The sequence below is a fragment of the Patiria miniata genome, unplaced genomic scaffold, assembly GCF_015706575.1.
Source record: "Patiria miniata isolate m_02_andy unplaced genomic scaffold, ASM1570657v1 HiC_scaffold_12, whole genome shotgun sequence".
Classification (NCBI taxonomy): Eukaryota; Metazoa; Echinodermata; class Asteroidea; order Valvatida; family Asterinidae; genus Patiria; species Patiria miniata.
In genome coordinates, this window is record NW_024037050.1 from 2,083,289 (window position 1) to 2,110,922 (window position 27,634).

The 27,634-nt window shown below is 41.0% G+C and overlaps 1 protein-coding gene across 2 annotated transcripts; it reads left to right on the forward strand.

Annotated features, from left to right (window-relative positions):
• LOC119745060 (E3 ubiquitin-protein ligase AMFR-like) lies at nt 1-27,628 on the forward strand. Of its 2 annotated transcripts, XM_038221286.1 has the most exons (15): nt 1-162; nt 4,567-4,985; nt 8,949-9,041; nt 10,626-10,790; nt 12,506-12,658; nt 12,859-12,899; nt 15,176-15,308; nt 16,632-16,742; nt 17,410-17,543; nt 18,196-18,407; nt 19,774-19,877; nt 20,793-20,918; nt 23,698-23,984; nt 24,989-25,126; nt 26,543-26,786. In XM_038221286.1, the coding sequence occupies exons 2-15, from the start codon at nt 4,671-4,673 to the stop codon at nt 26,784-26,786; spliced, it is 2,256 nt and encodes a 751-aa protein (XP_038077214.1). In that variant the 5' UTR covers nt 1-162; nt 4,567-4,670. The 2 variants fall into 2 exon arrangements, with proteins under 2 accessions (XP_038077214.1, XP_038077221.1); XM_038221293.1 differs by lacking the exon at nt 1-162 and having other exon boundaries at nt 4,671-4,985; nt 26,543-27,628.
• Nucleotides 27,629-27,634: the final 6 nt, after the last annotated feature.

Here is a 27,634-nt window from a genome sequence, read left to right on the forward strand (position 1 = left end):
ACTGAGGGCGCCCTCCATGTCACAAAATAATGGCCGTGAGATTTAGGTGTTCGATGCGGGAAGCAAAACAGTTGTGTCCAGTTTACAGTTTGGTTAAATTTAGGAGGTTTGTTGTATTGTGTTGAAGTCGTTTATTGGAGATTCGTTGTATTATTTTGTAAGGTAAGTTTATAGTCCTCAAGTTGATCTAGGACTAGGGCGGCCTACATTTCAATTACAAAACGACAGACAAGATTGACGTGCGTACCCGTCATGCCCGTACATTTACACTCGCAGCCACACTGCATGCACTCCACTGCTACTGCAGACGTATACTACTACTAGTCGGACTCCCTATTGGCTTTTTACTGATAAAGTGATATAGTATTATCACGGCATCCTATTATTATTAATTATTATTATCGCGGCATCCCTATTATCGCGGCATGGGAAATTTCTCTTTTTGCGTTGCCAAAACTCCTTCAAATGGCGATTTTTTATCCAGTTCACCAGTCATTAAGGACGTTTTGCCGAGTTGTATAAAATTAAAAAGGATGATTAAAAAATGTTGTGTCTTTCGGGACTTTTAACGATTTTTGATGAATTATTAACGTTTTCCAAAACTTGCAAATTTCCCCTCACCGTGTCTGCTAAAGGTACCGTTTATATTTTTACATTAAACTTTAATTGTGCTCTGTCCATGAAAGTTCCATTGTCTGGTTCCCATTCTTCCATCATGTTCTTCAGCTGCAAATGTAAAATGAAGTCGAACGATGATATTTGCACCGTGAAATTGTAAAAACTTTTACGGGATCAAAATAAGCACTGTGCGTTAACAAAATAAAATGGCACACCGTGTAAAGTGAATGACGCCCCAATCGTCAATCAGTCATGTCAGTAGACTTGCCTCAGTAATTTGTGTTCTCCTTTCGGGGAAAGGGCAGGGTCTTAAGAAATCATCCTGCAGAAATATAGTCTTTAATCAACTTGAACGTTACAGGGAAAATATCAGACTTTATGGGGATGTTTTTGTCAAACATTAACTATGAATAAAAAAGTTGGGATCATTGTAAAAACCACTTCGGCATACCACGATAATAGGGAGTCCACCTCCATTTGCACACTCTGCGCATGTCTATTTTTACAGGCATCGCACACGGAATAAACCACACCACTGTCGGATTTTTTTATATCAATTTGAAAAGGAAGAGTTATACTACACAAAAGACAGGACAATTCGGGAAGGTTAGTGGGCAATCTGTATTCCGAACGAGAAATGTGAAAAGTACCACGATAATATGGCAACCAATCCTACGTCATGTACATGTATGTGACCAAGGCCAAGACTAAAGAGTTCTGGTAGGCCTACGCCTTGCTTGCCAATGGCACTGCAGAGTGAGGAAGTAGTGGGGATCGTGTTGTGTAGGGCCCTTGTTTTGTTTCGATCAAATTAGAATCAAGAATTTTTTTATTCCTAAAAAATGACACTGTCATTGTCAACCTAAAGCAGACGTCTCACAATGTAGGCCTAATGACACTTTCTCGGTAAATTTTAAACAGTTTCTTTGGGTAGAAATTACGATATTCCTACGTGATTTACGGGCCGGTTGGTGCTGGTTGGTGCCGTGTGGCACGACTTGCGTGCTCACGTACATCGCGCGGTGATTGCCATCTTTATATTTGTGTTGCGTTTTGTCATTGTCGTCATTTTACCCCCAAATTTCCCGCAAAAATTCAGCACAATTCGTCACCGACACCACGAAGTAACACCCAACTACATACCAGTAAAAACTAGCAATCGGAGAAAACGGCAACTAAAGTTGAACGCCTTCTAAAACAACACTTTGCGTCAAAACGACAGAGTATTTTCAGTTGGGTTTCTCGTTGTAGACACTTGATGAATTGAATTTATTAAATCTGCTGTTTTTCACCCGTTTGTGTATTAAATAAACAAGAAATAGGAGAAAAAAGATGAGTGTTAGTTCGTGAAACCGAAAAGGCTGCGAAACTGTAATTTTTCGTTTTCACGAAGCAACACTCTTCAATGTATTCATTACGAGGAAAGTGCAACTTCAGGTCAGCGCGCGCGCTCATACAAGGTATTACATGAAGAGTGTTACTTCGTGAAAATGTTTTTGCGGAAAGATTTCCATATATACGAAGTTCACTCAACACCCTGTGTACAAACCCTATGAGACTGGACTGAAAAATTCTAAGTGTTTTCTAAGAAAATGCTTGTATTTTCTCACTGCTCAAATAGACTTTGATGACATGAAATTGCTATCTGGGGGCTTGTTAGTCAATACAGAGGAAAATTAGTGAACTTCGCATGGTAATCTTGCTGTTTTTGCTCACTTACAAATGTATGAGCAGAGTGCGCGCCATGCATTGCAATGGTAAATTGAACTGAGTGTTACTTCGTGAAAACGAAAATTGTCACTTTTGCGCAAAAGTTGCCATGGATACTTAGCGTAATTATTACAGTAAAGCTCTTGAAGCTTTGAAACTTCGTGCAATGGTAGGCTTGATGAATAATGTTTTAAAATCCAAAAAACTGAAAACACGGTAGAGTGTTACTTCGTGGTGTCGGTGACGAATTGCAGAATACCCGCCACTCGATCTATGCACCTCGTAGCCGGCTACGTAGTCACAGTTGATTGCCCTCAACAAACCTCAGCGCTACCTGTATGTACTAGGCCTACACACGTCATGCTCCACTGCACACCACTCCGTATCCGCGTAGCTGGCAACAGGGTAGTTGGTTTGGACTTAAAATTTTTTCAGCAATTTTTTCACGCTTGCACGGCACCAGCGTGAAGTCAAACTGCATGATGATGCCTAGTGGCGATATCCAGTCAACTTTCTGAGATTCTGAGATTCTAAGCAACCCCCATTCCTTTTGTGTTGCTTTGTTCTCAAGCATTATCAAGGGGACTCCCACTCCGTAGTCGTGTACTAGCCGGCAACAAGATAGTTGGTTTGGACTTATGCTTTGGACTGTCATTCCCTTACAATCCAGTAAAATATTTCATGATAATTTGATCATTTCATTTTTTGATGTGGGAAAATTCGGCTAACCGATCACCACTTACCTGCCGCCAAACATCCAAATTTTCAGTTTCACCTCACCTTGTGATTTCAACCAAGAGGAATCCCGGAAACAGTGGACATGCGAAAAAAATTAGTAAAAATGTGTTTTTAGAGCACATTTTGCATGCACATGTAGTGCAGATCTGAGTTGAAGCAGCCGGTCAAAACTGATTGAAGTATCTGGAACAGCGGTACGTTATACGCATGACATCGATAACCATGACGTCGCATGAGCCGGCCAATGATAGTGCAATACGTCATTATGAATATTTATTTTTTTATGAATATTTAGTTTATTTCAATGGATACTTCAAATGCGTCCAAAGATTGATCATTTCAACAGCGATCGTGTGCGGCCTATCGGTTAAGAGTCTCGTGTATCAAGCAAGCGTCCGAGGTTCGAATCTCGATGAAGTGAGTGACTGATTGATAAATAGAAATTAAGGAAAGGAGAGGGTGAGAGTAGAGGAGGGAAAGTGGAGGGAATAACCATAAAAGATGTAACTTTTGGCGCTAGAAAATTAATTGAAAAAAGTGGTGATCGGGTAGCCAAATTTTTCCTGCAACCTAGTTGTATGTAAAACAGACTTCTCTCAATTCTGATGACACTATTTTTGTAATTTTGAACAGTCTCTTTCACAGTTGACTGTAGAAAATGCGATTTTCTTAGCATTTTATTTTTTATAGTCATGACGTTGAATGACAGTCACACCACTATTGACAGTTGATCGTTTTTGATGCCATGTGAATCAACGCGGTTCAATGTGCACATTCACTGTGCGTCACGGTGATCGTCATCTCTATTTTCGTGTTGCATTTTGTCATCTCATTGTCGTTTTACCCCGTACTTTCCCCCAAAATATCAAAACCCTGCCCTGTCAACGACACTACTGTTGGTTTGATTTAAAATGTCACTATAGTTTGGTAAAGTCCAATAACCTAATAGTGGATTTTTGTTCTCTTATAGGAACCGGGCCTGTAACTACATGTACACAATCACCTTAGCACATGTAGCATGCTTACAAAGTCTAAACAACATTCAGTTTGAAAAATGCAAGGTGCAGAAGCAAGCAGTAGGAAGTCTTAGATCTGAACTCTTGTCCGGTTGTGTAGTCGCACTAGGACTCTCAGGCCCGTTTTAGACGCCGTTCTATTGCTGTGCCGAACTCAATGAATTTGACTTTTTAAAATTTGGCACGTTGATGGCACGGCGTTTAGGACCATTTGGCTCGGCATATTGAGTTCGGCACAGCAAAGCCCTTTAAGGTGACAGGGCTGCTGCACTTTCGTCATTCCGAATGGCAGTGGCACGGCTCTGTTGTAGATGCTGTGCCATTGCCGATTCAATTAGAAGTTGGGGAAACATTTTAGGAATGCGAAATTGTTTGAAACTGAAAACTGAAATAGGAAAATTTAACCAAATCACTCATACACTGTACCAGTGTATTACTTGCAACAGTTTCTGTTAATTTTTTGTTGTTGTTGTTGTATTTTCAGCATTGCAGAGTACACATGTACATCATAATGTTCAGTGTGAATGAGGCGCACCAGTGAGAAATAGTTAATAACGTTGTACGCTGAACACCAATCATCAACCAGCCATGCCCGTGCTGGTACTTCAACCGCCATCCCTCCCTCCGCTCCAGACCTACATTGCCCTGAGCTGCCTCAGCTTAGCCTGGTGCTTCCTGTATGCCAGAGACACCCTGGAGACAGTGGAAACTGCCGGATTGACCAATCCCGGGCCAGATGCCGCAGATGGGAGCGAGACCATGTTTGGTGAGAGGGGTGGGGCTGGTTGGACGGGAGGGGCAAACGAAAGCCACGGTTCTCGGTACCTGTTTGGAATTCAGGAGGACGACGGTGAGATTGTCAAGTTGTGTCGGATCATGATGGCAGATGTGTGGTCAGTGCTGGTAAGTCCAGTTCCCTGGCTCACTAGTGGCATTAACAAGTTAACTCTATTCTTTGAATGACCCCCACCCCCCCCCCCCCCCCCCCCATTCCTCCTTCCACCCCACCCCAATTTTGTAGAAAAAAAATCTGGCTGAATTTGTGGACTGCACTTACATGTATCGATAAAATACAGCATTAAGTCACATTATAATTTTTAATGAATTCAAATTTTTAAACAAAACCTTTATGGACGTCAACACTGAAAAATGGGGCTTCTTCTTTCAAGAGCTTCCATCAATTAAACTTTGGTACAAAATGTCGGGTCAGATATTAACTGGCTCATATTTGGATGAAACTTTATTGGTGAAAACAACAAAACAAATTAATAGATACCAGTAATTTAATAGCCAACAATTACAATGTACATGTACTTTGATAGCCAACACGCATATAGGTTACACATATTTTCCATTGTTTACAATGAAACACAGTCATTGCTTTTTCTTGTTCAGACATGAATTCATTGTACATGTACATCATCGGCTGTGTCTGAATTCATTGGCTACGGCTGGCTTCCACAGATGTGTGTGTACATGTACTTGCGAGCCATAACGAAGTGATTAGAACAAAATATGAGGCGTTCTTGCAAAAGGAGACAGAACTGGGCGCAGGCAATAGTGAAAAAAATTAGGGCTCGCGAAATAGGCTGATGGGGTTGATTTTTTTTCGATTTTCAGATTTGTTGATATTTGTAATCTTTGATATTTTGTAATCTTTGATATCTTCATACATGTATATGTACATGTACAACACAAGCTTTAAAGAAAGAATATTAAAATCGTGGAATAAAAGACTTTTTGAGGAAAAACAATTGGCGTGTTTCTTTTTCACAAATGCACAAAACTCGAAAGTAGGCCTTTTTCTCAGTCTTACCTTTCGATAAATTTGAACTTTAACAGCTATAACTTGTCAACAGAATGTCCAATTGAAGTGCAATAAACAGTACGGTGCGGAGAATTTTTTATTCTCTTTCCTAATTCCTGCAAATCCTCATTTCGACCTCTGCCCAGTTTTGGTCTCATTTTGCCAGAAAGCCTCACATTTGGGCAATGCTTTTACACAAGAATGGACTAATTGCTCTAATGGCCCAACTTTTGTGGGCGTTGTCAGAGTGTACAACTAAGTACATGTATAAACCGAGATAGATGTTGGAAATACCACCACCCCTCCTCTGCATATCCTCTCTTTTCCCTGAAATATCCATTTCCAAAACTTTACACTTTCAATAGCATTCAACAAGTACCAGGGCATGCACATAATGATAATGGGTCACAGTGTTTCCCCTGCCCATTCAAACGTGAGGCGGCCCACCTCGCTACTTTCAGTGACCACCTCCCTCAATTTTTGCCAATATCACCACCTCGCTGTGAAGATTTACAATAAAGGAAATATCAATTGAAAAAAGATCATTTTGTGTAATATATGAGCGTTTTCCTTTACCTCCATGTATCAAGAACTCACAGTTTTGATGTGTTTTTGGAATCATCGCGCATTTCTGTGAGTGCTGCATTCTTTTCAGTTTGCAGACTGCATAAATTTTGTTTCAATCATCTTGTTACCACCTCGCTCAGTTCATTAGCCAGGGGAAACACTGATGGTACATGACATGTATCATAATTATGTGCATGCACTTGTTGAATGCTATGGGAAGGTAACTATTTTGTATGGTTACACATCATGCAAAAATAGTGTGTCTGCATACGTGTACATGTAGTTATTTAAATCCAACAGTCCCAGTCTAGGGTCCATGGTACATTATGACCACAGACAGTAATTTCATGTTGCAATTGCACCTGTCATTTTGGTTATTGAAGGTACAATGTACATTGTAGTTAATGTCTGTGGGTGATGAACTTTGGCTCCAAAATTATATAACATTTTAAAAGATAGTGTAATACATGTACATGTATTTGGTAAATCTTAATGGGGCATTTATACATGTACGGCCTGAAATCCCCGAAAATGTTACGTTTTGGATTGTTTACTTATCCTATTTCAAAGGTCTGGTTGAAAGGAAACAAACCTAATGTGCTACCGATCCCAAGAAAGCGGTTGTTTACGTTGGACACGGCGGACATTCTGTGGCATATAATGCATGTCCAGCCGCGTCCATTCAATGTACGATACATGTTGTGTGTCACATAAAACATGTTGTTTCTTGCATGTCCGCAGAATGCGAACCACTGTGCGGCAAGATTCACATCTACGGTAGCACCCAACAGCTCAATTTTTGAGCGTGAAAATTTTGTTCTTGTATGGTTCTCTTAAGAATAACACAAAAATGCCCAGTTTTTAAAAGAATGGTTGTGTGGACGTTATATCCAACTTTTAAATGCTTTTTCCAATTAACATAGATCGTTTAATTGCATTTAATTAGGCGCATTCCAGAACGTAATGTCCGTTTAACATTGGGCTTTGCACATCAATGACATAATTTGTGTAATCAGGATGACAACGTATGGAGTGTTCAAAGTTTGTTTGTAATACCGATACCCCCCCCCCCACCAAATAAAGTACAAAACAAAACAAAATGAAACAAATAAACAACAAACCAACAACAAAAAGAGCATGCAATCCCTCCCATTTTCTACATAGTAAACAATGTAGTTCATGTTGGCAAAAGACATGCGATGTTTTAATTAAGATGTCAGGTATTTATTTTGTTGTTAATTATTGAGGAACATATTGGACTCAAAGAAACTACATGGTTAGGAATTATGTTCAAGGTGCCGACACTAGACTGTTTAGGTGTCTAGTATTTGGGTATGTGTGTCATATGCCAGCATTGTATGGAAATTTAGGAACACAACAATGTCAAGGTCACAGTATCATTACAATGGTAATCGTGTAAACGCAGTAATACCTGAAATATACACAGTGTATCAAGTTGACATTTGATTTGTGCATTGTCAGGTTTTATTTTCTGGATTAGGAATTGAATACTCTAAAGGTCACTGTCACTAAAGTATAAATATAAATTGGAAACATTAGTCATTTACAGTACATGTACAAATGTATGTCTTCATAGTACTTTTGTTGTTTGTATCTGATGGGCAATTCATGGTAGCTCACGTTACATTTAGAAGGGGTCTTTCATCAACTTTATACTGCTATTCGAGAGATGCAAAATATTTAGGGTGGATTTTCCTCACAGAAGATCCTACAAACAATATGCAGACAAAATAAACTTCTGTTGGTGTGGCAAAACATTTTTATCGGTAATTAACTCATGTTACACAAAGTGAACATGGAAAATAATTTAAGTATCTTGCGTTTTAAAGTTTCCTCATATACTGTGAACTGTTGGAAAATCTTTTCAGTGACCTTACATCATTAACCCTAACTCCCCAGCATGATTTACTAGAAACCACCATACCCATCCTGGCAAATTCCAACACCATACAATGCCATATGGGAAACTGCACACACATATTTCCGACTTTGATTCTGGAGGTGTGCCAACCCAATGTAAAAGACTGTCAGTTAGGGGTACTGTACCCATCCTGACAGATTCCAACAAAATATGCCGTTGAGGTTTGATGGGTTGAGTTCTGTTAGGGTTAGAGGTGTGATGCTACCATATCCATTATTAAATCAATCAATGCTGAAATCTCTAGAAGGATATACATTTGTATTTTGGTGACTCACATTATGGTAGCACGGTTTGTCAAACCATCTTAAAATTGCTAAAACATACAATGTACAATGTACATGTATTTAGAATGTTAAAATCTCACAAAAAAACTCTTTTGGTTCAAAATACATAAACCTTTCTCTCTGCCTGAAATCTCACACTAAAACTTGCATTTTGCATGTAAAATTTTGCATTTAACCACACTCTATTTTTAAAAGTTGTTATTTGTGACATTTGATTGTGCTTTTGACATTGTCTTGTTTTCTCTCCTTTCTTGTTGTTCATCTAGTCTTTAATCAATCTTGCCTTCTGCGTCCTCATTCTCCTGGGGCGACTTGTGCAGCATGTTGTGTTCGGAGAGCTCAGAGCCGGAGAAAGGCAGGTAAGTTTTGCACCCAGAAAAAAAAAGATCCTCTGGATATTTCATTGGCAATGCCAATTTGCCAAATTGACAACAATTGGTTTAGCTTAACCCTAACTCCCTAGGCATTTTTGCTAGGATGTAACCTCAATCCTGCAAAATCCTCCAACTGCCTCCAAAAAAATATAATTTGCTGAAGATCAGGGGGGGGGGGGATGCCACTTGAAATAAACAGATATGTCATATCAATATCACATTAGATTTGTGACCCACCAGCCCAGGATAATGATGTATTTGCTGTTTACTTTTTTATTCAAGGTTTCTTTTTCAGTCATAGTTACTAGATAGTACCGGTGGTTTATACATGTACATGTAGATTGCTAATGGAAAATGCAAGAGTGATAATTTGCAGACATCCATGTTGCAATTGTCAATTAATAGTTCTCATTAATAATTTTTTTTGAAAAGGAAAAATATACTGGCACTGCTGTTCAAACCTTGTACATACATGTAATTATGTACACTATCTCCGGCAGCAAAATTTCTGTGAATGTATTGCCACTAATGCATTTTATAATGTATGACTACTTCTATGTCTAAAAAAATATCTGTCTTTTTAAAGTCCTGTCTGTAATCGTACCATATGGTCACGATGGCATACTTAAATGAAATTATTATTTACAGTGTATAGAAATGCACTGTAGCTTACAATGTAGTGAATTCAATCTATGGGCTTTCAAGATAACTGTGCAATTGACAAAGGTTAACAGGTTCACACGAATTTCATTAAAAACATCATGGAAAGATACCGGGTAAATTTAGAAGTCAATCTTTTGTTAACATGTATGCGGGTATAATGTATGGTTGATATGAAATGTTTACCATTTACACGTACCCTAACCCCATTTCAATGTCAAAATGAGATGTAGGAAAGAAGTGCTCCTAATTAAGATTTGAAACTCTTAATCTGTTACTAAATCATGGGCCGATGTGTGGAAATTCTCATTGGAAAGCATGTTTTCTGATAATGAATCCTACCTTCCCAAATTCTCCAAAATCCTCTTTGCAAAATGGAGGATTTTGTAGGATTGAGGCTACTGGTATATGGCAAAAATGTGTGGCAGAGTTTGGAGGATGCACTGTGTCAAGGTCTTGGGCCAGACCTTGTGTTGTTTATGCTCAGCAGTGCATAAACGTGGGCCTACATTATATTTGAAATCCTCTGCACTGCTCCAGGATGTCATTGGCTCTGCCTCAACATATTCACAGTGATTGCTGGAGGATTTTGCAGGATCGAGGCAGTGGTCATCCCTCCAAGGACCACATTCAAGAAATAACGGCTGATTTTGGAGGGTTAAGGCTGTATGCTATTTTTACATGGAGGCAGTTGGAAGATTTTGTAGGATTGAGGCTGCATCCTTGCAAAAATGCCTAGGGAGTTGGGATTAAAAATTAGCAATTCAGCTTAACATTTTTTTTTTCACTCTAATTGTCACATTCGTGTTTCTTTTTTGGCTTACATTGGGACAGCAGTAAATGTTGATTTTAAGCACAGTCATACCAACTTTAAACTTTTTTAATACATACTTTTGGTCTTTCTTGTAGCATATGCGAGACAAGTTGTGGAAGTTCATCTTCTACAAGTTCATCATCATCTTCGGCGTGCTCAACGTGCAGACGCTGGAGGAGATGGTCATGTGGATGGTCTGGTTTGCCGCCCTCGCCTTCCTTCACACGCTGTCTGGGCTCTGCAAGGATCGTTTTGAATATGTGAGTACAGTAGGCCTATTCAACTCAGTGTCCCAGTGGCAAAAACAGCAGCCCGAAAAAATAAGGCCACAAAATGGCCATGAGGTCCCATTGGGTGGGACACTGCATGCGCATTCAGGTCCGCACATGTCTGGCGTGAAGTACAAAAAAAAATGAAGCCCAAATGGCAGGACCAATTATTTAATGAAGTTCTGCATGCAGCACTTTCGTAATCTACGATATGAAAGCCCAATTAGTAAGCTTTCTTTTAGTACAAGAATCAATCAAATCACTCATGCACTTTACGAGTTACGGAATTTTGAACACAAACCTGTTTTAAACATCTGTCCACGGATCACAAAGAGGTAAGCGTTCTTTCAGCAAAATGAACACAATTCACATAAGGATGCTTGTAAATTGTTTTCATTTTGCTGAAAGAACACTTACCTTTTTGTGATCCGTGGACAGATGTTTAAAATTCCGTAACTTGAAAAGTACATGAGTGATTTGAATGATTCTTGTACTAAAAGATTTTGAAAGTGGTACATGTATGTACATGCAGAATAAAAAAAAAATGGTCCAGACATTTGGGTTTTTTGTTTGTTTGACTCACCCTGTTCACCTGTCGCGATATGGGGAAGTTTTTTATTGTTAGGCAAATTAGGGCCATCGTCTTTGGTCCCCATAGTACCATGGGACAACTCGTGTGTAGTCCCCTCAGTTAGGGAACAAGTGTGCCCTTGTAAGGGTTCATCTCAATAGCTTGTGACATGACTTGGGACTAGATGGCTTGAGATGGACTTGACCACAGCAATGTTGAACAGTAGCAAAGGAATGCCTTTAGCTCTGTCAGCACTGGACTTATTTTGGTAAAGCTTACCTGTGCGGACAGCCTGGGACCTTTTCCTCTCAGTTACTTTTCCTGAGTCCTGTGGTTACTTCTACTGGCGAACTGCTGCCAGGAAAACTGACCAGGTCGCTTTTCCCGAGACGATAAGTCCAGTGCGGACAGTGTGAGTCGGTAAAAGCGGCTCAGGAAAGCGTACATTCGGCCCGAGCGTGAGATCATGCATATCACATTGACACGAACCCACGTGCTGTGGCTGAAAATTTTGTAGAAACACGCTGCGTTGCATCAAGTCCGAGCGGTAAAATCTTGTTATAAATATATTTTTACGGAAAATACATACACAGAAAAGAGAGATCACTTTCTGGGAATTAATTTGCAGAAATTCTCTTTCTCCACCGATGTTTGTTTGGTATTTTCCACGATCCAAATTCATCCTGTTACACTTTGTAGTCATTCATGGTACATGGTACGGTATGTAGGCCATAGTCACTGGTTCCAGTCCTTCATCATAGCTTTAATTATGTTACCATGCAGTGGACCCCAGCAAATACCGATGGCCGGCAATCCGCCCAAATTCTTGACAAACTGTGGTGTATTCGTAGAGAAACCTTAGGATAGTCGTGGCTATCCGTCCTGAAACCGTAGTGCAGTCTTAGATAAGAGCATTTCTCAACGAATCTCGACGGTTCATCGTGATCGATGGGACCTTGGTAAACCTTGGATATTCGTAGCTCCAACCGTGAATGCGTGACTGGGGCTTTATGGACTAACGAAGAGACATGATGATTTGTTGAGATGCTATCTCGCAGCTCAGAAATATAATGCACAAAAAGTAAATGATCCTGTGTATCTTGAAGACATGTCTTGGGGGCGCTCTCCTTTGCAGTTGTCATTTTCTCCCTCCTCCATGAGCTGGGCCCACGGTAAGGTCCTCTTCCTACTGACAACCATCGTGGGTCTGTGCCAGGGACTCATCTTGCTCAGCTGCTACATGGGAGCCATGCAAGACTGGAACGTCTTCTTCTTCACCGTTTCCGAGGTAATTTATATTCTTGTTACTTTCATATTTAGGTTTCCTCTTCATCAGCATGATTTATTTAGAACTGTTTACATTGTGCTGGGTTTGAGCGTTTTAAAGCATTTAAACAACTTAGTGTGAAATCAGTCATCAGTTTATTTTGGGATATTAAAAAGAAGTGTTTATTAAAAAAAATTCCTCTTGTTTTATGTGCATCACAGGTCATTCTGCTTGAGTTGAGGACCATCTATGTTGTGATCAGGTAAACATGTTTTTTATGCCCCGCGGCGAAGCCGAAGGGGCATACTGTTTCCGCCTTGTCCTTCCGTGGGTGGGTGTGTGGGTGGGTGTGTGGGTAAGTGTGTGGGTGGGTGAGTTTGTCTTACATACGCAGTGTGGACTTCCGAACAAAAGACGTCCACATAATGTAGGTAGCACCGACGTTGTGTGGACTTACCCCACGTCCACACAGTGTTTCCCCATTTCTGGAAAACAGGTTTAGAGGCATTTTTGGGTTAGGTTTATCTGTAGCAGAATGAAGAGAAACACTAAAGGGAATCATAGAAAAAAAATTGGGTTGAAAAAGTTTTCACAGTTTGAGAAAAATGAGTTTTTTCACTGGTTTTTCTTAACTACACGAAAGCAATGGAAAGTCCACACCAGTCATGTGAAACAAGTATGTGTGTGTGGGTGGGTGTGTGGGTGGGTGTGTGGGTGTGTGTGTGTGTCCGGACAAATCTTGTCAGCGCGATAACTTGAGAAATACTTAACATATGAACTTCAAATTTGGTTTGTGGATTGTTCTTGGTAATCCTAAGAAGCCTTTTGCATTTGGGGCCAAAAGGCCAAAGGTCAAGTTCACAGTGGCTAAAACAATAGAAATCTTGTCAGCGCGATAACTTGAGAAATAATTAACATATGAACTTCAAATTTGGTTTGTGGATTGTTCTTGGTAATCCTAAGAAGCCTTTTGCATTTGGGGCCAAAAGGCCAAAGGTCAAGTTCACAGTGGCTAAAACAATAGAAATCTTGTCAGCGCGATAACTTGAGAAATACTTTACATGTGAACTTCAAATTTGGTTTGTGGATTGTTTTTGGCAATCCTAAGAAGCCTTTTGCATTTGGGGCCAAAAGGCCTAAGGTCAAGTTCACAGTGGCTAAAACAATAGAAATCTTGTCAGCGCGATAACTTCAGAAATACTTTACATGTGAACTTCAAATTTGGTTTGTGGATTGTTCTTGGCAATCCTAAGAAGCCTATTGCATTTGGGGCCAAAAGGTCAAGGGTCAAGTTCACAGTGGCTAAAAAAATAGAAATCTTGTCAGCGCGATAACTTGAGAAATACTTAACATATGAACTTCAAATTTGGTTTGTGGATTGTTCTTGGTAATCCTAAGAAGCCTATTGAATTTGGGGCCAAAAGGTCAAGGGTCAAGTTCACAGTGGCTAAAACAATAGAAATCATGTATTTATTCTGAGATTATAGGGATTAGGGATTAATTCATATAAAACCTACAGAAGACACTAATGCTGTCAATGAATGTTCCATGTGACCAAGGTACATGTAAGTTGATGTTAAAAGAGTGGTGTTATGTCATGGGAACTGTCACCGTTGCGGGGCATTTGTGTTTGTAAACACACCTGACTTGTTTCTTTTTATTGTTATTTTTATTTTATCCATTTCTGCCTATTAAACTAAGCACTGCTTAGTTATTACATGCACCGAAACAATATTCTTAAAGGGAAGATACCTTTTTGCAAACATCAAAAAGCAAAATGATCAAATTACCATGACAGTCTAAAGCATCCCGTACAATCATGGCTCCTGGTGTGCTTGGCTCCTGGTGACCGACCAGCGTTGGAGAAAACTTTTTTTTTTTTAAACTGCACCCAATTTTTCATATTAAGTTATCCTGCATTTTCTTTGTAATTGATTACACACCATACCTGTGAAGGGGTACAAGCCTGGTTAGACTGATTCTCTGACCTCATAATTCCCCAACGTCCGATTGCTTCGTTTCATCTTAAGTGGGATCAGGGAACCAGACTGCAAGAATATGATTGGTTTTCCTGGTTTTTGCAGCATCTACGAACCCAAAACGTGAAACAAGTCAGTGTAACAATTCCTCCAAATCCATTTATTTCTGAAAATTACAGCAAAACCAAATGTTGTACATTCCCTTTAAAGTCATAAGTTCAGATTTCCTGTTTTTTCCTGTTTTTTTTTTTAATTAAGCGTCACTGTAAAACTTGAATTAATAATTATAAAAAAATTCTTTGTTTCTCAAAATGTTGCAGTTCCTCACCTATTGGGATTTTTTGGAAATTAAGCCAACCTTGTCCAATTGGGGGTGGGGGGGGGGGGGGGGTTAGACCGAAAAACTTGCACAGACAAAAGTTTTATACTATAATCCACTTGCAGCTGCCACATGCACTAACAGTGCACAGTTGATTGGACAAATGTACCGGTAGTGAAATAGTCAATAAATGCCTGATGTTTGACCATAATTTCACCATCCGTTGTCGTTTGTTGTTAGGTACGGCATTCACTTCTATGACCTCCGTCACGAAGGCGTGTGGGAGAGACGGGGCACCATCATGTACTACTCGGATCTGATCGTGGAGCTGCTGGCGCTCGGCGTGGACTTTGTGCATCACTTCCATATGCTGGTGAGTAGCGGGACCAGGGATCTTTTTTTGACAAAAATATGAAATGCAAAATAGCATAGGGGCAATTCCACGGTGCTTAGGTAGGTCTAGGTCTACTCTATCTACCATGGGGATAACAGTTATTAAACCTTTTCAGTAAGGTAATTACAGCCCAAGGAAACTCAAAAGTGTAACGTGAGTAACTGTGGAATTGCCCATAGGCCCAACACAACTTTCATATCTGGATTGGAAGAATTACAGAAAATCTGCTGTTTTGGTTACCTGAACAGTCTTAAATATCTGGGGTAATAATTTTGTTTTAATAGAGACAAATTCATGAATATTCTTAAATGATGTCACCAATTTGCAAGGGAAGGGTTCTTAACCCTATCAATCCCCATCCAGTCAAACTCCAACACCAGGGTTTGTTGGAATTTGTTAGAGTGAGTACTGCACTAGTAAACTACTTATAAATGCTTTACATGGGGTTAGGCATACCACCAATAATCAGAGTCCAACAGTTTTTATGTACAGTTTACCATATGGTGTTGGAATTTGCAGGAGTGAGGAAGGTTCCTAGTAAACCATTCTAGGGAGTTAGGGTTAAGTAACATAATATTACTGGGAAAAAAAAACATTTTTCAGTGAAATGCTTTATTAATACATAATTTCATTAATAGTTTGTATTAAAAAAATGGATTTGCAAATTTGAATGATACATAGACTAATTTTGCAAAAAACGATGAGTTTTTGTATTTTCTCAGTTACAGCCCAAGTTTATCTGACTTCACAAAAACCCATAACATTTACAGATTTAGGAAGGCTACTCAAAAACTAAGGAGTGTTTCAAAGAGTTTAACCCTAACCTTCCCTTATCCTCCCAAATCCTCTTTGCAAAGTGGAGGATTTTGCAGGATTGAGGCTATATGGCAAAAATGTGTGGCTGATTTTGGAGGATGCACTGTGTCAAGGTCTTGGGCCGGACCTTGTGTCGTTTATGCTCAGCCGTGCATAAAATTTAGGCCTAGATTATGCTTGAAATCTGCTCCAGGATATCACTGGCTCTGCCTCAACATATTGGATTACTGGAGGATTTTGCAGGATCGTGGAAGTGGCCACCCCTCCAAGGATCACATTCAAGAAAGAACCAATGATTTTGCAGGATTGAGGCTGCATCCTATCGAAAATGCCTAGGAGTTAGGGTTAAAGAAAGAAAAACATGTACAGTTTGATCAAAATAACCACCAACACAACATCCTACATTTAACTGCAAATATTCAAGTGGTCTTCGTCAATACGTACATTTGTTCGACACCTGTTGTATTTTTCCCCTGTCCCATTCAGCTGTGGGGTAACGTGTTCCTCAGCATGGCTAGTCTGGTGATCTGCATGGAGCTCCGATATCTGTACAGTGAGATACAACGGCGCCTCAAGCGTCATCGCAACTACAGACAAGTAAGTATTAGGGCTAGTAATGTCTAGTAATGTTGTGCATCGAGTCGGGTTCACAAGGCCAAACCGACCCAAAACATTATAGATATAAACTGAATCTGAAGTGAAACCAACCTGAACTCCCCATTCTGAACTCCACATCTGAACTCCCCTGAAGTTTTTAAATTGTTGTACATGTTAACGCCAAATGCTTGTTAGGATTTTGTTATTTAACCCTAACCCCATAGCATCTTTTACTAGGAACTGGACCAAGTCCATCAAAATCCATCAGTCACTGTGCTTCCAATACAAAACTGTACATGACATAATGCAATCCACCACTGACGCACTGGTTGACATTCATGGACTTGCTACACATGGCTTAGACCACAATAGCAGTACAGGAAGCTAGGCAAAATCAATCGGATACCCCTAGCACTGCTTCAGCCCATTAGGCCCAAATCCATCATACTCCATCAATATTTAGTGACGCTAGGCCTTCTGGACCAAGTCCCCCAAAATCCACCAAAATGGGGGGATGGATTTTGATGGAGTTGGGGTGGTTAGGGTTAATGCAGTGGTAAAAAAAAAATTGGATAAAAGGTGGTTACAAAAATTGCCCCTTGTTGAATATCGTGTTGATTTTTCTTATTTTAATATTTTGTTTTTGTTGAAATTATTTTTTGGTTAGGTGGTGCACAATATGCAGGCCAACTTCCCCCTGGCCACAGAGAGTGAGTTGCAGGAGAATAACGACGATTGTGCCATCTGCTGGGAGGAGATGAAATCAGCCCGCAAGCTGCCTTGTAACCACTTCTTCCACAAGTAAGCAGATTACCATTAACTTGAACTGCCGACAGCTCCCACAGTATCTTAACCAGTTGGTGTCGGATGCCATGTTAACACGATCTGGCTGGGTTTATACACATGCACAGCTGACGGGTTAAAACATAAAGTATGCCTTGCCTCGCCTTCCGGTGATGTCTAAACATGCTAATCCCCCATTTGCGAGAAGTCTGTGAAGTCGGATCGTGTGTTGACCTTGAACTGGGCCTATTGTACAATTTACACTCCATGAGCACACCCCAAAGTGTTGAAAAATACGAGGTTTCAGCGAGAAAAATCGTACAATTTGCGAATCAGAAGTATATCAGAAGTTGGCTGCTATATTTTGTTAGGACAAGATAAGTTTGCGGTAGCACCATGTGAATAAATCTCTTTTGTGAGTATGTGTGGTTCTGAAAAGAACCGGAGGGACTCAACGTTTCGAACAGTATGCTCTGCCCGTCGTCAGGAGAATGAGGTATATATTTTGTTGGTCACCCACTGTGACTTGGGACTGACTATTGACTGAACTTGTGACATATGTGATGGACTCGCCCACATTAACAAAAAATCTCAATAACAATTGTACATTCTTTAAACCTTTACAAAATTTGTGTTAACTTGATGCTTTTGTTGTGTGTGTGTTCCTCAGCACTTGTCTGAGATCCTGGCTGGAGCACGAGACCTCTTGCCCAACCTGCCGACACGCCCTCAACATCCGACCCACCACCGAGTCGACCAATCGGAACCCGGCACCCCAGCCCCCCGGGATGAATGCAGGCTTGATGGAGGGAGAGGCAGGGGAGGGGCCAGCCCCGCCTGTCAGGCCACGCAGGGGGAGGGGACATTTCTTCCACTTTGATGGTGAGAAATTATTTAAAATTTTGTTTTGGGGGTTTGGGTTTTTTCTGGTTGGGGGAGTGGGGGTTGTTAGCCAAAAAAGAGCCAGTTCATGCTTGGCGAAAAAGTGAATACAAGGCAAAGTTTTGATGTAACGGTAAGAATTCATGCGCTGCATTTGTAAAAGGTATAAACATGTTTCAATACAGGCATGCAAACTTTTCCTCGGATCCGTTGATTTTTTGCTTTTTCTCGTGAATGCCATTACAAATTGAAAAATACTATACAAAATCTTGTGGGGTTTGGAATTTCTCGTTTTTTCCCCATTGCATGCCTTAATATAGCAAATTTTGCTGTGAATGGTTTGTAATGTCAAATTTGCTTTTTGTTTCTGACTTCTGTAGCTGTTCCAAAAAACAAAGAAGAACAAAATGCACTCTAAATTCCACTTCTTGTCTCTTGCGTCCCTCCATGCTTTGATGTACAATAACTTGAAATCCAAATATGATGGACACATTTTTTCTTTTCTGAGATAAAATACCCAGTCCACTTCAGCTGTGTGTAATTTGTGATGGTTTGCGTGACAAACATAGAGCTATATTATATTACTAGAGCGTTGACTCGATGTGCAAAGTGATGCCTGCTGGGCGCATCCATGTTTGTACACAAACCTATGGGGAAAAAAAAAATTCGAAATTTTGTACGGCTTTTGTATGGCTATTTGCATATCTGCGTTTGTATTCTACACAGGTGCGTTATCGAAGCCGATATGCCCAAAACTGAAACTCACAATCAGTAAATGAGCATTTCATTGTGCTCTGCGCAAACAACACAAACACGTGCGCGTATCCGCTGCAGATGATTTTTGCTGTGACGTTTTGCTGTAATTCAATATAGCTGTATGATGAGACAGTAAAACATGGCGACAACACCTGTGTCTTTGCGGCATGTTTTTTTCTAATGTTTCTTTCTTTGTTTCTAATCCAACCACTTCTTTTGATGTTTGGTTGCGAATAAATTTGTTAATAATAATTAATAATAATTTTCGCTGTGTCCTATTTCGGAGTGGATTTTGGGCTTGTCACAGGCACCTCAAGGAAAAGGTTCACAGTTGAGCTGTTCCTGCCCGATCTTTGGTCATAACTGTGAATAAACCGATCCATTAAGTCAAGCACCATGGTTTTCTGACCTATCACAGCCGTGATGTACGTCCGACATGCATGCACAAAAGTCTGACATGCCTGCACACGTGTATGATGTTCGCAGCTGGGACATACAGTGTGGCATTGGAGAGGAGCGCACGTTACTCGCCCACGTTCGCAGTGAGCGGGACGTGCTGGATCGGTCTTATAGATTGAGTTGACTTTCAATTTCTTGTTTTCTCATCCAGGTTCTCGGATTGCCAGCTGGATCCCCAGTTTCTCCGTTGAGGTCTCCCATCGGCACCTGCTGCAGCGCAGAGCTGCAGTCCACACCTCCCAGCTCAACAACATGGTAAGTAAACGGTGCTGTAGTCGAGGTACTTGGGACAAATCACAGAGTACAACGGGTGTCGATTCACAAACCCAGTCACAATGAAATCACAAGTCAATTTACATGTCTAATCACAAGTCACACAGGATGAACAATATCAAGAAATGCCTTTGCAGTCCTTCTGATTTGAGGCGTGTGATTGCACCGTCACACCATCGCACGCCTAAAATCTTCCGGAGAAGTGTGAATAATTGCATGCCTGAATGGCCCTGGACCACAGAATCACACACCTAGAAAATCACACACCTAGAAAAACTATACACCTAGAAAATTTCACGTGTGCTTTTTTCCACACACCTGTGATTTTCAAATCAGAACGACTGCCTTTGTTACAGCTCATTAGAGTCACTTGTGAGTTGACTTGCGACTGAATGACTTGTGATGGACTTGTGATAACTTGTGATCCATCACATGCACCATGGATAACCACTCTGTAGTGTAGGCTAACCCAGAAACTGCTGCTGCCTTTATTGACTGTGGTCTAATGGTTAGGGTTCGTGACCCATGAGCAGAGGGTCAGGGGTTCGAATCCAGCTGCTGGTCATATGTTGTGTCCTTGGGCAAGCCGCTTCATTTCCGCTTGCCTATCTCCACCAAGAAGTATAAATGGGTACATGGCATTAGCTGGGGAGTAATGCCTACATGGCATTAGCTGGGCAACCAGTCTGCTCTCAAGGCAGATCAGGTTTTGCCCAAAATAAATTTATTCAGAGGGTTGCATGCGCCAAACAATTTTTAAAAAGAGTTATTGTTGGTTGGAATTAGCAAACATGTTGAAAATTTTTTTAGAGAAAAAAAAATGAATTTGTTGAAAAGCACAGGTTATCAACTTTGAGGAAAAATGAACTGAATGACCTTTGCATTGATTTCGTGCAGGCGACTCAAGTCCAACAGATGTTTCCCAACTATCCCTTGCCTGTCCTCATCGAAGACCTGCGAGTCACGCGGTCAGTGGAAGTCACCGTCGACAACATCCTAGAAGGAAGATTAGCAGCCCCGCCTGTAAGCTGTACTTTTAATCGTAACTCCCTACACGTTTTTTTTGCCAGGGACGTTCTTGAATCTTCAAAAATTCACCGCTGTGCAGGGCCGTTCACACTGCCCAACATCTCCGTGTTGGACCCGGTTCCAACGCAGAGATTTTTGGAACCCCTTTCACACTAGCAAGAATCCAACATCCGACCCAGGGTTGAGAGGCTCTACCCAGGGAGAAAATCCAACATCTTACAGCCGACCCATTTACACTCGGTGTGTGAATGGTATGCCTTGCCTACCTGTGTTTGATTGGTTCCGTTGATGGTGGAACTGTGTTGATTTTAACACGGGTAGGAGAGACGTCAGTGTGACAGGGCCTTAAAGGGAATGTACAACATTTGCACACATCTACCAAATTACCAAACTACCAAATTATTATAAAATACCTTACTGGACTGTTAGTGAATGGCAGTCTAAAGCATCCTGTAAAATCATGGCACCTGGAATGCTGTCATTTTCAAGAAGAGTGGTATTTTTGGTATCAATTTCCAACACTGGTCGGCCGACCAGTGTTGGAAAAATCTGACTTTTTGTTCAACTACTGCCCCCAATTACCAAATTTATTCAGGCCACATTTTGTTTGCAATTGGTAACACGTCTGTGAACAGTTGCAAGCCAGCTAGACAGGTTCCCTGACCTTACAATTCCCGACGTCTTTAAATTGCTCCATTTCATCTTAAGTGGGGTCAGGGAGCCAGACTACAGGAACATGATTGTTTTTTCTTGGTTTTTCCAGCATCTACGAACACAAAACTTCAAAAAAGTAGTGAAATAGTATCTGCTATAAAATGTTAACCAACAAAACCATCCATTTCTGAAAATTACGGCAAAAGCAAATGTTGTATATTCCCGTTACCTTTATACCAAGCCCTCTGTCAAGGTATTCATGACTGGATTCTGCTTCCCTCATTCCTGTAAAAAGTCCTCAAAATAACCTCCTGGTAGTCTGAGTATCACCCATTGACCAACGGAGCCCTCTCTGTCTCCAGTCCAAGGTTTAAAATATCTAAGTATGTGAATTTATGTGACCCGTGCGCGCCAGCCAATTGGAGTCGACTTTACTAAAATCGTGACGTCATTTCATTCCGAAATCTGGACTTAGCTGCTGATTGGTCAATGTAGATGCCATATTTTTGTAATACAACAATGGGCAAAGAGAGATAATAAAATCTAAAATGCATTGCACGCGCGCTATTTAATAATTTGATGATCATTCAATATATCGTTACAGGCCGTGTGACGCAGCCTATTTGTGCTTAATTCACAATGTAAAAGCATAATAGATGTCATGTCTAGGTTTTCTTAATCAGGGGTGTGAAATCTTCGCTATTTAGCGGATTTCCGCTTTTTTGTTCAGCGTGCCACATTTTGTTTTCCGCTTTTTTTCTTCCGATGGTCCAGATTTCCCCCCGCTTTTCCCCCCGCGCGTACATGTACGTACGTGTACACACGTACATGTACGTACGTGTGTACTATACGATGCCATGTGCATGCATTTTTCAGCTCGAAGCCGCGTGTGTACAATGTATTGTACACAACATGTAAACAGCATCCGGGAAACCAACAGTCATTGCGCTGTGATTGGCTGCAGATAAATATGAATATTCACATGCGCCATAAAGCGCGTTGGGACTCTTTGCGGCCGTTCCTGTGTCTATGCATGTAGTGACACGCGATGATCTCCACAATAACTCGCTGTAAACATCGTCTTGTTGCAAATATAAAGCCTTGAAATAAGACTAGTAAGTTGTCGCCGTGCCGCGCCGGTAGAGGGCATCATGCGGGGCAAAGTTCATGTGTGCATTTCATTGCATGCACGCATCCTGCTGCGTGTATTCCGCTGCATTATGTACATGTACGTTAGTGTGTCGTTTCAAATGTTTCGAACGTATTTTGACATTATTAATTCCGCAAGATGTCAGTGCAACACAAATGTGTTATTATCCAAAGAGGTTCGGAGTTTGATACGGACATTGACAAGACCGATCCTCAGGTTACGAATCCGTGGAAATGGATTTGGATGGAACACATGGTTAATGGGCAGAAATTAGGCGACTCGATCAGAAGCCGGGACACGCGATGACGATGTGTATCATCTGCAGTAAGGAGTTAAAATATGGAAAACGTGGTCGAATTTCCCAGTTTTCGTATACAAGTTGGCCATTTAGGCAGTTTCAAGCCAATATGAAAAACATGCATAAATTGCAAAACATTTTCGACCAATAGTTGGCCCAGGCATGCCAGGAGGCTTTAAAATGCACCACAGAGCATCTACATTTCAAAATTTTTCGACCAATAGTTGGCCCACTGATAGATGCCCATTGAATGGTCAGAATCTCGAGGTCAAGACGCATTCTAGTTGCATAATTAATTGCCCAATCTGCTCGCATATCATGGAGGGTCTGTTACATGTACATAGACTAATCTCCTGTAGCTTTCCAAAAAATCTAGGAAGGTGGACATTTTTGGAAAATTGGGAACTCCATGTTGAGTACTTCTGAAAAATTTGAAAATCAAATTGCTTACTCTTATAGTAAATGGTTAGATATACTGCTTGGTTACATGTATACAATCAGGCATTGGGAAAATTAAGGGAACCTTTCTAAATGTCCTAATAAACGCAAAAGACTGTTGAAAGAAGCCGATTTATTTATTTCAAAATTTGCATCAATTGGCATTTTTGTAACGTAATCATTGCTGAGATTCACTCACACTTATATGTGTCTGAATTTTTTCCCGTATACAGGAGTCTGTTGACACGGACAACCCGTCAGCCCCCGCCCCCGCTTCCATGCAAGTCCCTCCCCCTTCTGCCAGCCCCGCCCCAAGCTCGGATCCAGACACCAGACCTGCGGTGTACGATGCGCCGGGGAGAGCGACAATGATCGCCGACAGCGTGCGGGCACTAGGGCTTACGGCTAGGGGTGCAGATGGGGTGAGACACAGGGGTGGGGACAACAGCCAGCATAGAGGGGGGATGTTAGATGGAGGGGGAGACGCACTGAGAGAAACAGGGTTGGATGCATCTGCAAGGTAAATGAAAAATGAAAAATAAAAATACATTTTCTTTTCATTGCGACTGTTAGGACCAAACAATCACAAGAAAAAATCTGCTTTTTTCCCTCCAAATACCGCTCCGAACTGACTGAATTTAGTTAGTTTGCAATTGGTTACATATTTATAAATGAGAATTATTTTCCTATGTGACAAACTTAGATCATTAAAGTGGCATTACGGCCTAAAATCCCCCAAAATTTCATGTTTTGGATTGTTTACTTATCCTATTTCAATGGTCTGGTTGAAAGGAAACCAACCTAATGTCTTAGCGTTCCCGAGAAAAGACGGAAAAACCCTGGTTGTCTACATCGGATGCAGCAGAAATTTTGTGGCATAAGCACACATATTTCAAGGCGTCTCTATTCAATGTACTGTACAGGTGTGTGTGTGTGTCACATAATACACACAGAACCAATACACAAATGTTGTTTCTTATACGTCTGCAGAATGCGAAACACGTTGCAGCAGGATTCACAACTATAGCACTCAACAGCTCGATTTTCCGGAGTCAAAATTGTGACCCCTGAAATTGTTCTGGCATGGTTCTCGCAAGAATAACACAAAAACGCCCAGGTTTTTATCTATGGTTGTGTGGACATTTATATTCTATTTTTAAATGCTCTTTCCAATTGATATAATTTCGTTTAAAACGTGTTTTCAACTCAATTGGGCACATTCCAGGCCGTAATGTCCCTTTAATGAACATTTTGGAAGGGAGGACTTTCAAAGGAAACCTTGCTCTATGTCGAGAAAAATGAAGATGCATTTTCACAGTTTTATCTACTGAGCTGAAAAACAGGCTAGTTTTTGAATAACCTGCTTCAGATTTATAGTATTATTGTTTCATAAATCTTTAAAAATATAATTTTTGCAAATGGCATCCCTTACCTTGAAGACCAATAAAGTAAATGGTCAGAAAATGTACAAAATCCAGGTGTAATTCTCTGCTCTCCTTGGGCGCCCATTTCTCCTCCCTCCAGTTTTGCAAAGCAAGAGGGTAGATCTGCTGACTTGGGTGACGGTCCCCAGGCACTGCCTGGACGCTTCTCCAAGTCCTCGGTAGAGAGGGAACTCGGTCTCAAGCAGCGCAAGGACCTGTTACTGGAGCAGGCTAGGAGGTATGGAAAGCCTAATGCTTCAGAATTTCAACTAGCATGTTTTTTTGCTTTCTATCCCTGAGATTGAGTAGTCTGAGTATCACCCGTTCTCCACTGAACCCATCTCCGGTAGAACGTCTGATATATCTACGCATGCGTGACGTCATTTTATTCTGAAATCTGGACTAAGAGTTTGATTGGTCAATTTCGAGGCCAGGTTTTTGTAATACAACAACCTGTACAAAAAATGCTACTTATTGTGGGCGTGATGTCTACGCACGCGGGGAGCTTGCATTACGCGTGTATAGAAGGCGCCTGCTGATTGGTCAGTTTCTCGAGGTCATACGCAGTCTAGTTGCATAATTAATAGCCGAATCTGCTTACATCTCATAGACCATGGCCGGCTTTGCCAGGGCCAGGGTCTATAGGACTCGTTCAATGACGGCCATCTCTGTAGGAGAACTGCAACTGCGTTTATTTTACGCAATCAAGCATGCAATGCGCAGTGTTGAAAATGTCCAAACACGCGCGCTTGTTGCTCGAAATGTGTTCGAAATACGACGCAGCTGATGCGCGTGACGCTCAAAATGCCGATGCACGTGGATGGTCTGTAGGAAATGACATCATTTGATCGAGACCTATTTCATAGACTATAGATTGAGGTGTATGGTATGCAACTAATGATAATGGGTGATTATATTGCGTGTGAATCAGTGAGATAAGTGCTATCACTTCTAGACTGGTTCGCCCCTTTCCACTCCCTAAACGTAGTTCTGTGGCAGGGATCAACCTACCTCACTCGTATTTTAAAGAATCCATAGTTCTCCCTTAGAGCCTATACTTCACTTTTTAACCACTTCACGACGGGATTATTTTGCCGAAAATTTCACTTTTCCAAAAAGGCAAAATATTGCAGCCAACTTCTGGAATACAGCCAAAGGCCACAAATACTGATTTGCAAGAGTCATTTGAACAGTATTTGTACGATATTTCTTGCCGAAACCTCATATTTTTCAACACTCCGGGGGGTGCCCACAGAGCGTGAATTGTAGAACAACAGGCCATGCACAGCGGCCCAGTTCAAGGTCAATACACGCGGTCCACCTCCACAGACTTCTCAAACTTTGTGTGTATGTACAAAAAAATGGGGGATTAGCGTGTTTAGACGTCACCCAGAGGCGAGTCGAGGCACGCTTGACGCTTTAACCCATCAGCCGTGCCTGTGTATAAAAACAGCCAGATCGTGTTAACTGGTGAACATTTTGGCCAAGAGTATGTAGCAGTGTAAATATCTGTGAATTGATTTCACCATAATGTAATTTTTTTCACAAAAGGTACTCTGAGGGGTCAGAACTAATGTCAGATAAGAAGATGTTACTATTTGTTTCTTTTACCTACCCCCCCCCCCCCCCCCCCCCCACACACACACACACACAGGCGATTTCAAAGGCGTCAGGCACATTCCCCGAATGCCGCTGCTACAACCACATCCACCGCTAGTGCTTCCACGGCAACAGCCAGCCAATCGCCATCAGGGTCAGACATCACGTGGCCCCCATCGGCCAATCAGAATCCTTCGTCTAGGGATGGAGCAGCGCCCTCTGGTGGTGAGGATGAGAGAACCAGACGGAGAGCTGCAGCCTACGGGGCAGCGATACGAAGAATGACACAGCAACAGTGAACAGATAAGAATACAAATGTTTCTCCTATAAATTTAATATCCCTATATTATTCCAATTTGTATTTTGTTTGTTCTCAGTTTAATGGAATCTGAGGTTTTTTTAAAGCTAACTAGGGTATTAGCTGGCTTATATGCTATATGCTTTTGAAATAATGTGCATATATAATAAATGTTTATGAGTGCAATGGTGAGAATAAGTTCTTGAGGTAACAGATGGAATGTTCCATTCAACGAGGTAAAGCCGATTGGAATGGAACATTCCATCTGTTACCGAATGAAAGTATTCTTTCCTTTGCACGAATGTGAAACATTCATTATTGTTTTATACAACACCTCAATAAATCCTCGTCATCTGATTGGTAATAGTGTGACCAAGCAATGAAACTTCTATTTACCGTGGAATGGAACGTCTATTTTTGCAGTGTGGCTGCGCTGTGGGTTGGGACGAATAATTCAATGCCACGTGATCAACGACCCACCAATCAGATGATGGGGATTTATTCAGGCACTGTACAATGATTATCAGAAGTTAAGAAGTACTTCAAAAGTCTTTTTTTTTATGAATTAAATTAAATCCACTTTACCGCTGTAAGTTTGTAGAAGAAAGTAACTATGGTTTAAACAAGAGCACCACAATTATTAATTAATGCATTACCATGGTTACATCTAAAGTTTTGTGTAACACAACAGCTCAAGACATCGCGAAAATCATGTATAACATGTATAAACTGCTTGAACAGTCGCAGACAGTCAAAAATTCCACCCTCTTCCCCTGCCATGCCTTTTACACAGGCTAGTCACCAACAGTCAGATCATATTTCAAGCAAGCACTCTGACTAGTCAAATTC

What these genes read in the sequence shown, in the direction of transcription:
- LOC119745060 (XM_038221286.1), top strand. Translation starts at nt 4,671, where the DNA reads ATGCCCGTGCTGGTACTTCAACCGCCATCCCTCCCTCCGCTCCAGACC. An exon ending in GTCATCGCAACTACAGACAA is followed by an intron (nt 16,743 to 17,409) that starts GTAAGTATTAGG and finishes TTTTTTGGTTAG; the next exon opens with GTGGTGCACAATATGCAGGC. An exon ending in TGTAACCACTTCTTCCACAA is followed by an intron (nt 17,544 to 18,195) that starts GTAAGCAGATTA and finishes TGTGTTCCTCAG; the next exon opens with CACTTGTCTGAGATCCTGGC.